Genomic DNA, 14,991 nt, shown 5'->3' with positions numbered 1-14,991 from the left:
AGACCTTCCAGATGGTGCAGAGCTTTGTATGCACATCATCTAACCTAATCTAATGCTATCAGTATACTTGATGTGGCCTCCTCTATAGTTCTGAGACCAAATGGAAATTGGGGATGACTTCAACAAACACCTACACCAACAGTGGGTATAAACCTGAACTTACCATGACAACCATTTTAACTTCCCCAGCTATTCCTTCAATGACATGTCTGTTCTTGGTCTCATCCATTCTCAAAGTGGGGATAAATGTAAACTTGAAGAATAATACACCATATTCCTCCTGGACAGCCTTAAACTTAATGGCCTGAACATAGAATCTTCTAATTTTAGGGAATCACCACCCCAATCTCAATCTCTTCTTTATCTACTCCTGTACTTACTTTTTCCTTTCTCTAACTTTCCTTCAGTGCTCCCCCCCAACCACTTCTTAGTGCTCTTGCCACCTCTCACACCTCTGTCCTACTGTTTCTGAGTCCCTTGTCCAGATTCTTTCCCCATTTATTACACAAATCACCTTTCCCTACAATCTTGACAAAGCTTCCCTAACCAAAACATTGACTGACCATTTCTACCCATGGATACTGTCTGACCTGTTGAGTTCCACCAGCAATTCTTTGTCTGTTTACAATTCCAGCATCTTCAGCTTCTGTGTTTGTCAATGGATGATTGGCTTATGGATATTAGCACATTTTCCATGAGAATGTTTGAAATGCTGAAATGAGAACAAACATATATTCTCCAAGGTAGAGGGGAATATGATTCTGCCAAAATAACTGAGATAACCAGAGAGAATTGATTAAAGCAATAGGTACAGTACCCCATATCTGAAACGCTTGGGAGTAGACATTGTTTGATTTTTGAGTTTTTTCAGGTTTTCAGAAAATTCAAATGAAATAATATTTAATATGTACCAAAAAAACCCTTGTTCTCTGCCATCAGTCCCTGACTACAGTTCCCGCTTCTGCCTGAGGTTGCCGCTCCTGCCTGGGAGCCCAAGGTCCCCGCTCCTGTCGGGGGCCCAAGGCCCCTGCACCTGCCCGGGAGCCCGAGGTGACTTCATCAATGTGGATGGCACCACACCCAATCTTGAGAATGGAGTCGCCATTGCTGACCCCGGCTGCAGCTGATGCTGAGGACTTGGACCCAGCTCCGTTTGGCATCTTCCCTGCCAGAAGCAAAGATTTTGTTTTTTTTTAACTATTAATGCAAGCAAACCAGTACCACCATAGCATCAGAGGTGTTGAAATTTTATATTTTTAATGTCATGTCAGTACTAAAAAAGTTTGTTTTTTGGATCTTTTCCATTTTCGAAACTTCAGATATGGGGTACTCAACTTGTATAGGTAAATTAAATAACATAAATGGCGTATAGTCCAACTAACCATATTTATGGAAGACATTGCTTTGTTGAACTTGAGAAACCAGGTTTATTAAGAAGATAGAAAGTTATTGCTGCATTCTTAAACCAGCAATGAGAGCTTTGATTGATGCAACAAGATTTTCATATCAGATAAAGTTCAAATGCAGTGTAGATTCTATAATATAAATTAGACATACAGCACTGTAACAGGCCATCTCGGCTGACAAGTCCTCGCTGTCCAATTTACACCCCATTAACCTACACCCTGGAGGTTTTTGAAAAGTGAGCGGAAACCCGAGACCCCGGAGAAAGCCCACACAGACACTGTGAGAATGGACAACTCCTTATACACAGTGCAGGATTCAAACCAAAGTCTGGTCCCAATCGCTGTAAAGGCATTGTGCTAACCGTTACGCTGAGCATGCTGCACAATATAAGGTATTTGACTAACTAAATGACAAAGGCTTCCTTGATTCATTGTCCAGCAATGAATAATTATTAGTTACCTTCACTGAAATCTGATTTATTGCATTGTATATTAAGATTCACTAGACCTTGGTAGAGTAAATCATGTTAGGATGAACATTTTTCCTCAAATACAATATTTATTTCAATTAATTCCAATTGCAATTCCTCAAAAATTTTTAAGGAGTTAAATGCGTATGTTAGAAAATTTTTATGGCAAGGGAAAATGGCAAGAGTTTCTTTGGAAAAATTAATGTGGAAATATGACTTGGGAGGTTTACAGCTCCTCAATTTTATGAATTATTATAAAACAGCCCAGTTGAGATTTATTAATGTAATGTATGATTTAAATAAACTTCCAGCATAGGTGAATATAGAACTTAATAAAATAGGGAAATAAAACCACAAGAATTTATTTATAAATGGAATACAAGATTGTTAGCAGCAAACAGAGAAATACCCATACTGAAACATTTAATTGAGCTTTGGAGTAGGTTGATAAAGAGATTGGAAGAGGTTGTACAATGTCCAGAAGAACACCTTTATTTCAAAATAGACTTATTCCATTCTCTATGGGAAATCAATTTTTAAAAACTTGGCAAAATTATGGTATTAAGAAAATTAAGGATTGTTTTGAAGCCCGGAAATTTATTACTTTCAGAGAATGAAGGAAAAGTTTAAGGTATTGGAAAATTCTCAATTTTGTTATTATCAAATTATGAGATTTCCACATGAAAGTTTTGGTCAAGATTTAGTATTACCATTAGAAATGGAGGTAGAGTTATTGTTATATAGGAGATACAAAGAAAATTATTTCAAATATGTATAAATTACTACAAAAGGAAAGGGTTCATAAATCAAGACAGATGGGAAATAGATTTAAATAAGCAAATAGATGAATATAAATGATTGAGAGATGTACAGAAAGTATGAAACATACAATAAATGTGAGATATAGGTTAGTTCAGTATAATTTTATTCATCAATTATATTTGGCATAATAAAAGTTACTTAAAATGAACTATACTTATTCAGATTTAGGTTTTAGATGTGGACAAGAAGTTGGTACATTTCTGCATTCAACTTGACAGCGTTCCACAGTTAAACCTTTTTGTTTGAAATGGGTAATTTATTAGAACAAATAACAGGGGTAAAATTCCCATAGGATCCCATGTTATTTTTAGTGGGAGACATTAGAAGAATTAAACCTAAATTAAAATTGAATACGTATCAAGTGAAATTTGTTCAGATTGCTTTGGCAATAGCTAGAAAATGTATTGCTATAAGTTGGAAGTTGGATATTGACTTGGGAATGGACAGATGGCATGCAGAAGTTCAGATCTGTATTCCACAAAAAAATTACTTATAAGAGATAAATACCATATATTTGCAAAATATGGTGCCCATATTTTTAAAAAGTTGGTATTAATATTTAAATAAATCTTGAACACTCCCTTTCTCTATGATAATATATATGGACATTTTATATATATATATATATATATACACATTTAGAAACACACACACACACATATATATATATAGAGAGAGAAAAGATATTGAAAAATGAAGTACTGTTGTAGTTCTCTTGCATTTGTAGGGGGTTGGGGGGTGTAGTAGGAGGTTTCTTCTGTCTTATTTTATTTTCTTTATATATATATATATATTTTGTGTGTGTGTGTGTGTGTGTGTGTGTGTGTGTGTGTGTGTGTGTGTGTGTGTGTGTGTGTGTGTGTGTGTGTGTGTATTTGAATTGAATTTGAAATTGTGTAAAATTTTTATTTTGTGGTTTAAATGTTAAATAAAGAATTTTAAAAAAGACTCACTAAAGCTATGTCCAAAAATGATTAGTTTAGGACATCTAGGTATAATAGTGTAAAGGAACAACATCAATTAAATCAGTTTCACCATATCTAATTGAGCAGTTCTGTTTTCCAAACATGGACATTGTAAGCATGGAATAAACTAACAATTATAATGTGGCATTTAAATTATTCAAAGAATAATAAAGATTCTAAGGATCTCTAAACCTTTTACTGTTAAAATTTCAATTTTGCATTTAATTTTAATAGATGTACTTTTATGTTTGGAAGCTTTGAGAGGCGTATTTAAGTCTGTGATGGCTCAATCACTGAGTATATTTAAGACAGAGAGCAATAATTTTTAGAAATTAAAGGAATCAAAGGATGCAATGTTTTTAGCTGGATTATCAAAAGATTGTATTGCTCTTTTAAAAGTGTTTTGTAGTCATGCATCTAATGTGGGGAAAAAAGAACCTACAAGACAGTATTTCTGGTAATCTGCAACTACTTTACCAGAACATCTGTTTTTAACTTCAGAATATGTCTGAATTTATCCTTTCTATCAAAGAGAGATGTGCCACTAACAGCCAGGCATGTCTTCATCAATTCACAAAACTGGATTAATAAAGAAAAAAAATAATTTAAATATTCAACCCCCAAATCTGCACAAAATTGGTCATTTTGATAATATTTTCTCATTGGGTGCGTGGTAAAAAGAATATAGAAAATCGTACTATCTCTGCAATGAATCTGTTGAGATACCTCGTTTGCTTGGAAAACAAATTTACCTAATAATATTCTGTTTGAAGTAGTTGTGCACTTCTGATACAAGTACTTTCACATTTTCATCACTTTTCATACCGTTATTATTACTGATGCTTAAAAATCTAGCTAAGTGAAGATTCCAAATCGTCCAATTTTCACCGGAGAAAAAAAATCAAATAAATCAAAGGGACAAGGGCTTCAGTGCTTTTTAACTAAACAATCTGAAGTTAGTGATTTCCTATGCTTTAATTTGCCATCTACAATTATAATTACAGTTCATCTTCTCCAGGGAATATATTTCAACAAAGTTATTTCATTCCATTTGCTAGAGTCTCTGATTATTTTATGTACTTCTTTAAACAATCTGACCACAAATCCTTTGTGTGATTTTTATTTTTCCCCATTCATCTTAAAAAAAAATCCACCTGACTTATTAAGCACATTGTTATATCTCTTGTATGTTCCAATCATTATACATCCTTCAGATTTTTTACCTTGACTCGTTATCCAATTATTCTCAGAATCAAAATTTATTGTCATGAACACGTCATGAAATTTGTTGTTTTGCAGCACCGTTACAGTGAGGCAGTGTCTGTGGTTCACTGTCCATTCAGAAATCTGATGGCAGAGGGGAAGAAGCATTCCTTGTGCAGTTAGGCACTTAACTATAAATACATGCTAAAACATCAAGTTCACAATGGTGGCGTTGCTGAGAAATACTTTATATACACCTTAATGATTTTACAATTATTCATATATTTGAATAAAACATATTGACGTGTTGCTTATTCGTGCTTTTACAAGTCAAGCCTTTTCGTGGCTCTTAACACTCAGGTTGAGCATTCAAGTCAAAGACTTGAGCTCACAAATGAAGGCAAGCAGTTAGGGACAATACTAAAGAAATACTCAACAGTTAGAGGTGCTTTATCTCAGCTGATCCTTTAAGCCGATAGCCAATGGGCACTCTCATGTTGAATAAGAGCTGCTTCCACAACATTTCATTGCCCAAAGAAAACCAGATGAATTATCTGGTCATAATTACATTGCCATTTTGGGAGCCTGATGTGCAAACATTGACTGATGAGTTTTCTACATTACAACAGTGACCATATTTCAAAGTATTTTGTTGGCTATCAAGTCCTTTGGTATATTCTCAGGTGATGAAGGGCAATACAGAGAAATCAGGAAGTGTAGTGGTCAGGAAAGTGGATTTCAGACACAACATTAAACGAGATGTTATTGAATGGTGGAGAAGGATTGTGATGCCATGTGGAATTAAATAAGAAATCTGCAAATGCTGGGATCCAGTGCAATGCACAAAAGTATTGGAGAAACTCAGCCGCTCACAGCATCCATAGGAATTAAAATGCAATCACCATTTCAGACCTAAGCCTGCTTTTCCATATTCCTGACAAAGGGCTCAGGCCCAAAATGCTAATTTTCTTTTACTTTCTATAGATCCCGTGAGACCTATTGTGCATTGCAATGCCCTACTCTTGTTTTTATTCTTTATAACTGCAAGTCTTACAATTAAATATTTTCCTTAGGAGCAACAAGAGGGCAAAATACACCAAGCAGTGTACTAAAAGTCATGACAAATCCTAGATCATTTTCTCCTGACATTCTTGCTCAAGATTTCCATGTGATTAGGGTGTGGCCTTTCAGCCATTGCAGTAAATTTCATTGCACAGCGAAGTAAAACTGACCAGGTGCACCATTTATGAGTCTTTTTTTTCCCAAGCATGACCCCTTCATGGTCTATTGTTGGCATTTGTCTGCTGCTCCACATTATCCTTCCAAGAGGAGACACACAATGGGTGGCCACCCAAAAATATTGAAAACGAAAGGAAGCATAAGGACCAAGGTCTTTTCAAGATTCTGCCACAGAAACACAAGTATTTTTAAGGTTCAGACACCTGTGTCAACACACATGATCTAAATAGACGTGACAGACCATTTCCCCAGTTGGTTTTGCAGGGACTTGCCGAGATTACTCAGAGCCTACCGAAGGAAATATCTCCTTGGATTCTACATCAGTGTAAGATCTGCAAACCCTTTTGTTTGAACAGGAGTTACAGAGAATAGGATATTATCTTTGTTAAATAAAACAAATGATATTCATAATTTTCAACTTTCAATTTTTTTTTGCTTTTAATCATTCATTCATTTGAATTGTTTATCTTATTTTTAATTGTTGTAAAGCATTCTGAAATTCATAGATGATCCAAATGTTGTAAACCTTTGACAGACAGCAAAGTCAGAGCAGAGCATTTCTGGCTGTCATTGGTGGGTGTAGTTTGTTGAGGTGAGCTATGTCGCTGTCTAACCTGGTCAAGAATGTGGGGCCACATCACACCAGTGACCTCACAGATCTAGTAAAGGTACCTTTGGGAGAATGGGGAAATAGGCTGTGTGCATCACTCATGAAAAGCTTTACCAAATTAAACAGTGCTTCATAACACTGGGGTGGCACGGTTGGCATAGCAATTAGCGCAATGCTGTCACAGCGCCAGCGATAAGGACTGGGGTTCGAATCCTACACTGTCTTTAAGGAGTTGGTACGTTCTCCCCGTGTCTGCATGGGTTTTCCCCGAGGGCTCTGGTTTCCTCCCACCATTCGAAATGTAGGTCAATTGGATGGCACAGGCTCATAGGCCGAAAGGGCCTGTTATCATTCTGTTTGTCTAAATTTATTATTTATTAAAAAATTAACATTTTTAATCTAAAAATACCAAACATATGCAGACCTCCTATTTGAATAATTTAAATGCCACATTATAATTGTTAGATTATTCCATGCTTACAATGCCAAAAACTGTTTTGAATTGCTTTAAAAGCATATAATTCTTTCTTTCATGAAGCAAGTCTTTTGTGCAGCCTGGAGAACCCCATGGATGCAATGGAGCAGGTGGCCACCCACACCCAGCACATGCAGCCATCCACCACATAGCAATCCAGGATTCCAAAACTAGAACTCTTGTCTCCAAGTGCAACACTCTCTGCAGTGAGGTTTGAACACATTATCAAGACAAAACAGACCACAAATGCTGGAATCTGGAGCCAAAACAAACTGTTTCCTAACTTAGTGAGTTGAGGAGCATCTCTGGAAGGGGAGGATTTGTTGATGTTTCTGGTTGAGACCCTCCATTTGTTTCATCAGAAATATCAACAATTTCTTTCTTCCTTCCCCTCCTCACAGATTGTGCTCAACCTACCTGGATTCCTCAATCATCTGCCTCAGAGCTGGGAATGTTACCTGTGAATTAATGCTTGTTCTAGTAACCTATCTTTGACTGGGCGATTCCTCTGGTCAGTAGGAGTTTATTGTAGTAGAAGGCTGAGGAATGAGGACACAACCCTTGCACAGGTAGGAAAGTGTACAATATGACAACTTCCAATACTCAGCTTTCAACAAAGTAGAGGCTATGGTTATTTGGAATCGAATCGATGAGAAGTGTGTGCAAAAATGAGACTTGGTTTGCAAAGTCCTGCAAAATTACATTCCTGCTTTTATTTCCTAGTGCTTTACATTCAGCACAGTGATCGAGGAGCTTCGTATTTCACTTCGCTGCCACAAAAAGCTGAACAAAAATTCTAGAACCAGGAGAAAATATGGACTGTCCAGCATCCTTATGTGTCATCAAAGACGGATTGTGAGAAAAGAGACAATAACATGAGGTTGACGACTGCAACTCTCAGCAGCAGACTCCTCAATGCTTTTGCCTATTGGACTTCCTGCTACAAAACATAAAAGTTTGGATTAAAAGACTCTTGGAACTGAATTTTTTTCTAAATTGCAAAGTGGCAACAAAATTTGTGATCGATTGTTTCTTTATCCATTTCTGATTTTGGGGTTAATTGATTGACTTTGTTTTCACTGATGTAAAGGATCAGTGCAATGATTTTGTGCACCACAAGAATTAGCTAAAAGACTAGGTATTTCCTCTTGGTGCTTTATTGTCAACATTTATTAAAGTCTAAGTGGAGAAACATCTTCTGTGTAATCATTGCTACCCTGTAACAGCTGCAGCAAATAGTTGATTAAATAAAAACAGGACACTATTAGAGTTTAATTTATAAAATTTCCTGTTGAATTCACCATTTAGTCAACAATTCAGTGGGCCCATGATGGTTGCTAAATGCAATCTCCCTTTCTTTTTCACCCCTGAGTAGAATGATTTTGGTATTCACCTCTTGCCTTTTGGATACACACAACTCCATATACGTGGTACTGTTGGAGACCTTGCTTTGTGATCGTTAGAACTTATAAACTGTGAATGAGTAATCTGCTTCATTATTGCATTTTAACCCTTGGTTCCAAGGAGTGACCATTTTAAAGGCTTGCCATTTACACCTTAGTTTAATTTGTTTCTATTTATTTATTTATTCAGCTTTTCAAAAATTTGTTTGCATATTCTCGATATACCCAGAACTTTATGAATGAGCACAGGATCATAGATCACTTTCATCCCAAAGGAAAGTTTTTAATTGAACATTTAATTCATGAAACATATTATAAAGAGAAACACAAAAACTGCAGTTGCTGGAATCTTCAGCAGATGAAGAATTGCTGGGGGAACTCAGTAGGTCAGACAGTATCCATGGTGTGGTAAACTACTGTCTGTACATTTATCAGTCAAGTCACACCCATTGGCCAACTGTACCTGTGGCTCCACTGACAGATTCCTGAATAAAGGTAACTGTTCCACAGTTCAGTCGACCAGCATGGACATGCCTCAATTCTATTGTGAATAAAAGCCTGTCAGTTTTGCACAACTTCCTGTCTTTTGGAGTTATTGATGGTGCATTAATTTTATTCACAATAAATTTTGACCATGGAGCAGACCCTGAAGCCGGAGAAGCTGGAAATCGACCCTCAATCTCCGTGAGCCCCCAAAGTGCTACTTCTGTGGCCTGGGCAAGCACCCGAGGAAAGACTGCCCAGCAAAAGATGCTGTTTACTCCAGTTGCGAGAAGAAAGGGCACTATGAGAAGGTGTGTAGATCCAACCCACCAGCACCCTGTGGGGGTGCCATCTTGGATGCCGCCATCCCTAGGAACCGGCAGTGCCATGTGCAAGTTGAGGGAGCTGCTATCTTGGACGCCGCCATATTCCGACCAAACACACTAACGTTCCAACTCAACACTGGCCTCCATCATGCTGGACCAAAGTAGTCCTCATCAACTTGCCAGATCAGTGATGGACATTCAGGTAAATGGCCACATGACAAGTTGCCTGTTCAATAGTGGGAGCACAAAGAGCTTCATCCACCCCAACACAGTGCAGCGGTTCTCCCTCGTGGTAAAGCCAGTAAGCTAAAAGATCTCCTTGGCCCCAAAGTCCCATATGGCTGGTGTCCATGGTTACTGCGTCGTGACCCTGACCGTGCAGGGCATGAACTACAAAGACTTCAAGCTCCTAGTGGTGTCGCAGCTATGTGCTGCTGGGACTGGACTTTCAATGTCACCTTAAAAGAGTGATGATGGAGTACAATGGGCCCACCCCACCCCCCCCCCACTGTCTGTAACTAGCAGTTTTTAAACTGCCCACTGTGCTCTACCAGCAACTACCCCTCAGCCTCCCTCCCCCCATTGCCTCCAGCCAACAATCTGACCACCCAGTGCGCATCACCCGCAGACTCTCCACCTCAAAATCACCCCTCCACCACTGTTTGCCAACCTCACCCCCAACTATAAATCAGTCACCACCACAGAGCCGGGGACAGGGCCTTTATTAGGTTGGAGGTGCAGAGGCTACTCAATGAGGGGATCATTTGCCGAGATTGGTATTGTATTAACTATGTTACTTTGTACTTGTATTACTTTATTTTGTATTTTTTCTGTACGTGAATTACTTACTTTCTTCATATGTTAAAATTAATAAATAAAGTTTCGAAAAAAAAAAATGAGGGGATCATTGAAGCCAGCACCAGCCCTTGGAGAGCACATGTGGTTGTGGTGAGGAATGGGGAGTAAAGCAGAATGGTTATTGACTACAGTCAGACCATTAATAGATAAGCACAGCTGGACCCTCCCCCATATATCCAACATAGTAAACCAAACTGGACAATATTGACCTAAAGTGAGCATACCATCAGCGCTCCATCCACCCAGAGGACCACCTGGTTTCGAGACAGATGCCCACCTCTATAATTTCCTGAGGGTTCCCTTCGGTGTTACCAACGGGGTCTCAGTCTTCCAGTGGGAGAAAGACCGCAAGGTAGACCAGTATGAGCTGAAGGCCACATTCCCACAACATCACCATCTGTGGCCATGACCTGCAGGATCATTTCGCCAACCTCCAAAAATTCCGCCAGACTCCTTAACCTCACATACAATAAAGCTAAATGTGTATTTCATACAATCTGCTTTGCCACCCTTAGCTGCTTCATGGAAAATGGAGTCATTGGCCCTGACAGTGACCACATGCACCCATTTTTGGAACTTCCCCTCCCCCATAGCTTTAAAACCCTGAAAAGGTACCTGGGCTTTTTCCTTTTACTATGCTCAGTGGGGCCCCAACTATTCAGACAAGACCCAACCCCTTGTTAAATCCACCTTTTTTCCCTAACACCAGAGGCCCGTGCAGCTTTCAGCCGCATCAAGGCAGGCATTGCCAAGGCTACAATGTACACCGTGGATAAATCCACCCCATTCTTGGTGGAGAGCAATACATCTGACTTAGCTCTGGCTGCCACATTTAACCAGGCAGGGAGACCCATCGCTTTTTATTCCCGCACCCTCCAGGGTCCTGAAATTTAGCCCTCTTCTGTTGAGAAGGAGGCCCAAGCCATTCCACGACCAGCAGTGAGGTAAAATCAAAAGACAAGATACTGAAGTGGAAAATTGAACTTTCCACCTACAATTATTATATCCTGTACCAGCCCAGGAAACTCAATGATCCACCTGCCACCCCACCCACCCCCCCCCCCCCCCCCGCTCTATCCCGCGGAACCTGTTCCAGTGCACAAATCGACCGCTTACAAGTCCTCCACAATAATCTCTGCCACCCTGGAGTCACAAGGTTCTTTCACATTGTCAAAACCTGTAGACTGCCTTACTCCATTGAGGAGATCAGTTCAATGACCAAAAACTGCCAGGTGTGCATGGAGTGCAACCTGAACTTATATCAACCAGACAGAGTGCAATTGATAAAGGCCACCTGTCCCTTTGAATGATTGGGCATCAATTTAAAAGGACCCTCTTCTCCTCGGACTACAATGTGTACTTCCTCAAGAGTACTCGCATTTTCCATTCACCATCCTCTGCCCAGACATGAGAGCTGCCAGTCATAAAGGCCCTACTCAGTCTCTTCACCCTGTCTGGCTTCCCCTGCTACATTCCACTCCTTTATAAGTGATGAGCTGCACCAGTACCTGTTGGCCAGAGGCATCGCCGTGAGCGGATTACCAGCTACAACCTCAGAGGGAATGAGCAGGTGGAAAGGGATAACGCCACAGTCTGGAAGGCCGTTCTCCTAGCCCTGTGGTCTAGAGGCCTTCCTGTCTCCCACTGGCAAGATGATCTCCCTGAGGTGCTCCACTTGATCAGATCACTCCTATGTAATGCCACACCACATGAACAAACATTTTCCTTTCCTAGGAAGTCCACAACAGGGACCACACTGCTGGCATGCCTGACGTCCCCAGGGCCGATCCAACTCTGGAAACACGAGGGGTCATAAATCTGACCCACTGGTCAAAAATGTCCATCTCCTCCACACCAACCCCAAATACACCCATGTGGTTTACCCTGATGGGCACGAAGACATGATTTCTGTTAGGGATCTGGCACCCTCAGGGGCTCCGGAGACCATAACTGATCATCTCACACCCCTTCCACCTCTTGCTATCAACAAAGTACCAGGGCCATGGCATTTTACTCCAGCAAGACTTGTTGCCACACACACACACCAAGCCAATACCGAAAACTGCACACAGATGCCCCAGACTGTCAGGACCCCATCCCTACACTGCAGTAACAGCCGGAACTATGACACATGTAGTGGCAAATCAGTCCACTCCAAAAGACTTAACTTGTGATTATACCTAATGCACTTCAACCCACCAGACTCCTTTTAAAAACAAGGGATGAATGTGGTAAACCACTGTCTGTATATTTATCTGTCGGGGCACACCCATTGGCTGACTGTACCCGTGGCTGCACTCACAGACTCCTGAATAAAGGTGACTGTTCCACAGCCCTCTCCCCAATCCGGGACAGCCAACCAGCATGGACTTGCCTCCATTCTAAAACTGTCAGTTTTGGGGTTATTGATGATGCATCACATGGGTAGAAATGATACCTTTATAAAGGGTTGTGACTTGAAACATTGACTGACTATTTCAACCCATGGAAGTGATCTGACCCACTGAGTTCCTCCAACAATTTTTTGTTTACTCTGAAAGGACAGCTTCCCTCATCACTTACTTCACAATGTCTGAAAAAGATACCTGTGCAATAGGGTAGCTAGTGGCTAGTGACAAATTATTTACAAGTTTACAACTCATTTGCAAGTTGTGAATTATGGGCATTCAGCTGCAGTGAGGGGAGGGGGTGGGGTGGGGGTATATAATCCTGGCCAGTTATTACACTAATCAGTTAGCAAATCAGTCTGTAAATGATGAAAGGGAGACAAGAGGCTGCACCTTGGCTATAAACACAGGGCTATAGTTTCTCCATTTCTCAGTGAAATTCAAGAATGCCCTTGCCTGTATGGAAATCCATAACTTTCAGCCCAAATCGAGTTGGCTTATTGCTTACCCATTTAGAGGCCCACCTAAAAATGACATCAAACTCTACACATTCATCTCTCATGATATAGTTTGTGCTACATAGTTTCTGTTCACGATTCAAGTTTGCAACTGAATTATTTAATCATAAAGATACCAATATTTCTAATCCTGATGAATTGCTCCCACTTGTAGCAGCCTTTCTCTATTATCGCCTGTACTCTATAAGCTGCTGAAGTACATTACTTGTAATGGCTTGGTAATTAAACTGTAAAATACAATGATCAGACAAAGTGCTCCAGCTGCTTGAGGACATGGCTCTTAATAAGCAGATGTCATGTTGTGTTTCGGCTCTGGAAAGGAGTTGGCTACACACACAACACTGGGTTCCAGACAGCAGACACTTGAACTCAGAATCACTTCTGCACCAAGTACTAATGTCTGTTATCAAGACAAATTGGAGTATTTTGTATTTTATAAAAAAAAAACAAAATCAACAACAAAACATACTATTTTTTATCCAACAATGTTTGGTTCTGTTCAAAATAAAAGGACACAGAACTTCTCAATGAAAGGAATTTCAACATCTGAAATTAGGTTTCAGACAATTTTTTGTTGAAAATATTCTCTTATTTAACAAGTAGATAGGCTAATCCATTCTACCTTCTCCTGCTTTAAAACATCTTCCTCTTCCTGGACATCTCTCTCTGGTCTTCCACCTGCTCTGGTCCCTTATATTTCCAACTGCTCCCTTCACTCATTCCAGTCTCAACCCCTCAGAACATCTGGCCCTCCACTCTCTCCCCATCAATCCAAACCTCACCATCAAACCTGCAGACAAGGGTGGGGCTGTGTGGTCTGGCACACAGACCTTGATCTGGCCAAAGTGAGATGGCATCTCTCAGACACCTCCTCTTACTTACCCCTCCAACAGCACCCCACCCAAACTCATCAAACCACTGTATCACACACCATCTCTGAACTCATCACTTCCGGTCACCCTTGGCACGTCTTCCAACCTTATTGTTTTCCAACCCCGTACCACCCGTTTCTACATCCTACCCAAGATCCACAAACCCAATTGGCCCAGCAGACCCATTGTGTCCACGTGCTCCTGCTCCACTAAATTGGTCTCTGCCTACCTCAACTTTGTTTTGTCCCACAGTCCAGTCCCTCCCCATAACATCTGGGACACTTCACACGCTCACCATCACTTCAACAACTTCCAGATCCTTGAACTCAATCACCCCATATTTACCATGGATATTGAATCCCTATACACCTCCATTCCCCATACTGAACACCTCAAAACCCTTTGTTTCTTTCTGGACAATAGAACCAACCATATCCCCTCCATCACAATCCTCCTCTGGCTGACAGAACTTGTCCTCACTCTCAATAACTTCTCCTTTGACTCATCGCACTTTTCCAGGTCAGCGGGGTAGCCATGGGTTCTGCATTGCCCCCAGCTATGTCTACCTTTTTGGTGACTATGTGGAGTAATCCATGCTAAAAGCCTACACAGGCAAGGCCTTCCAGCTCTTCCTCCACCACATCAATGACTACTTTGGTGCTGCATCATGTACCTATTGACTTCATTCACTTTGCTGCCAACTTCCACCCTGACCCCATATTCACTTGGTTCATCTCTAACAACACTCTCAATTTTCTTGATCTCTCTGTCTCAATCTGAGGCAACAAACTCATGCCAGACATCTTTTATAAACCCACCACTCCCACAGCTACCTCAACTACACCTATTCCCACCCTGTCCCCTGTAAGGATTCCATTCCACTCTCTCTATTCCTCCATCTCTATAGCATCTGCAACCAGGATGAGGACTTCCATGCTAAATCATCAGAGATGT

The 14,991-nt window shown here is 40.4% G+C and overlaps 1 protein-coding gene and 1 long non-coding RNA gene across 6 annotated transcripts in view; one reads left to right on the top strand and one right to left on the bottom strand.

The window, feature by feature from the left end:
* The window catches only part of LOC138738900 (glutamate receptor ionotropic, kainate 1), a 477,930-nt gene extending 469,486 nt beyond the window's left edge, over nucleotides 1-8,444 (top strand). For 3 of the 5 annotated variants that reach the window (XM_069890069.1, XM_069890066.1, XM_069890067.1), the window contains exon 17: nucleotides 7,914-8,000. Coding sequence is in view for 1 of the 5 variants with exons in the window: in XM_069890070.1 (XP_069746171.1) it covers nucleotides 7,914-8,069 (156 nt within the window). In the remaining 4 variants the exon portion in view is untranslated. Of the gene's footprint in view, nucleotides 1-7,913 lie in introns of all 5 variants that reach the window. The other 2 variants (XM_069890070.1, XM_069890068.1) reach the window with 2 other exon arrangements.
* LOC138738903 (uncharacterized) overlaps nucleotides 1-14,991 on the bottom strand; it is a 216,517-nt gene that overhangs the window by 61,951 nt on the left and 139,575 nt on the right. The window lies entirely within an intron of this gene.

The sequence above is a fragment of the Narcine bancroftii genome, chromosome 7, assembly GCF_036971445.1.
Source record: "Narcine bancroftii isolate sNarBan1 chromosome 7, sNarBan1.hap1, whole genome shotgun sequence".
In the NCBI taxonomy this organism is placed as follows: domain Eukaryota; kingdom Metazoa; phylum Chordata; class Chondrichthyes; order Torpediniformes; family Narcinidae; genus Narcine; species Narcine bancroftii.
This window is presented reverse-complemented; position numbering and strand designations above follow the sequence as displayed.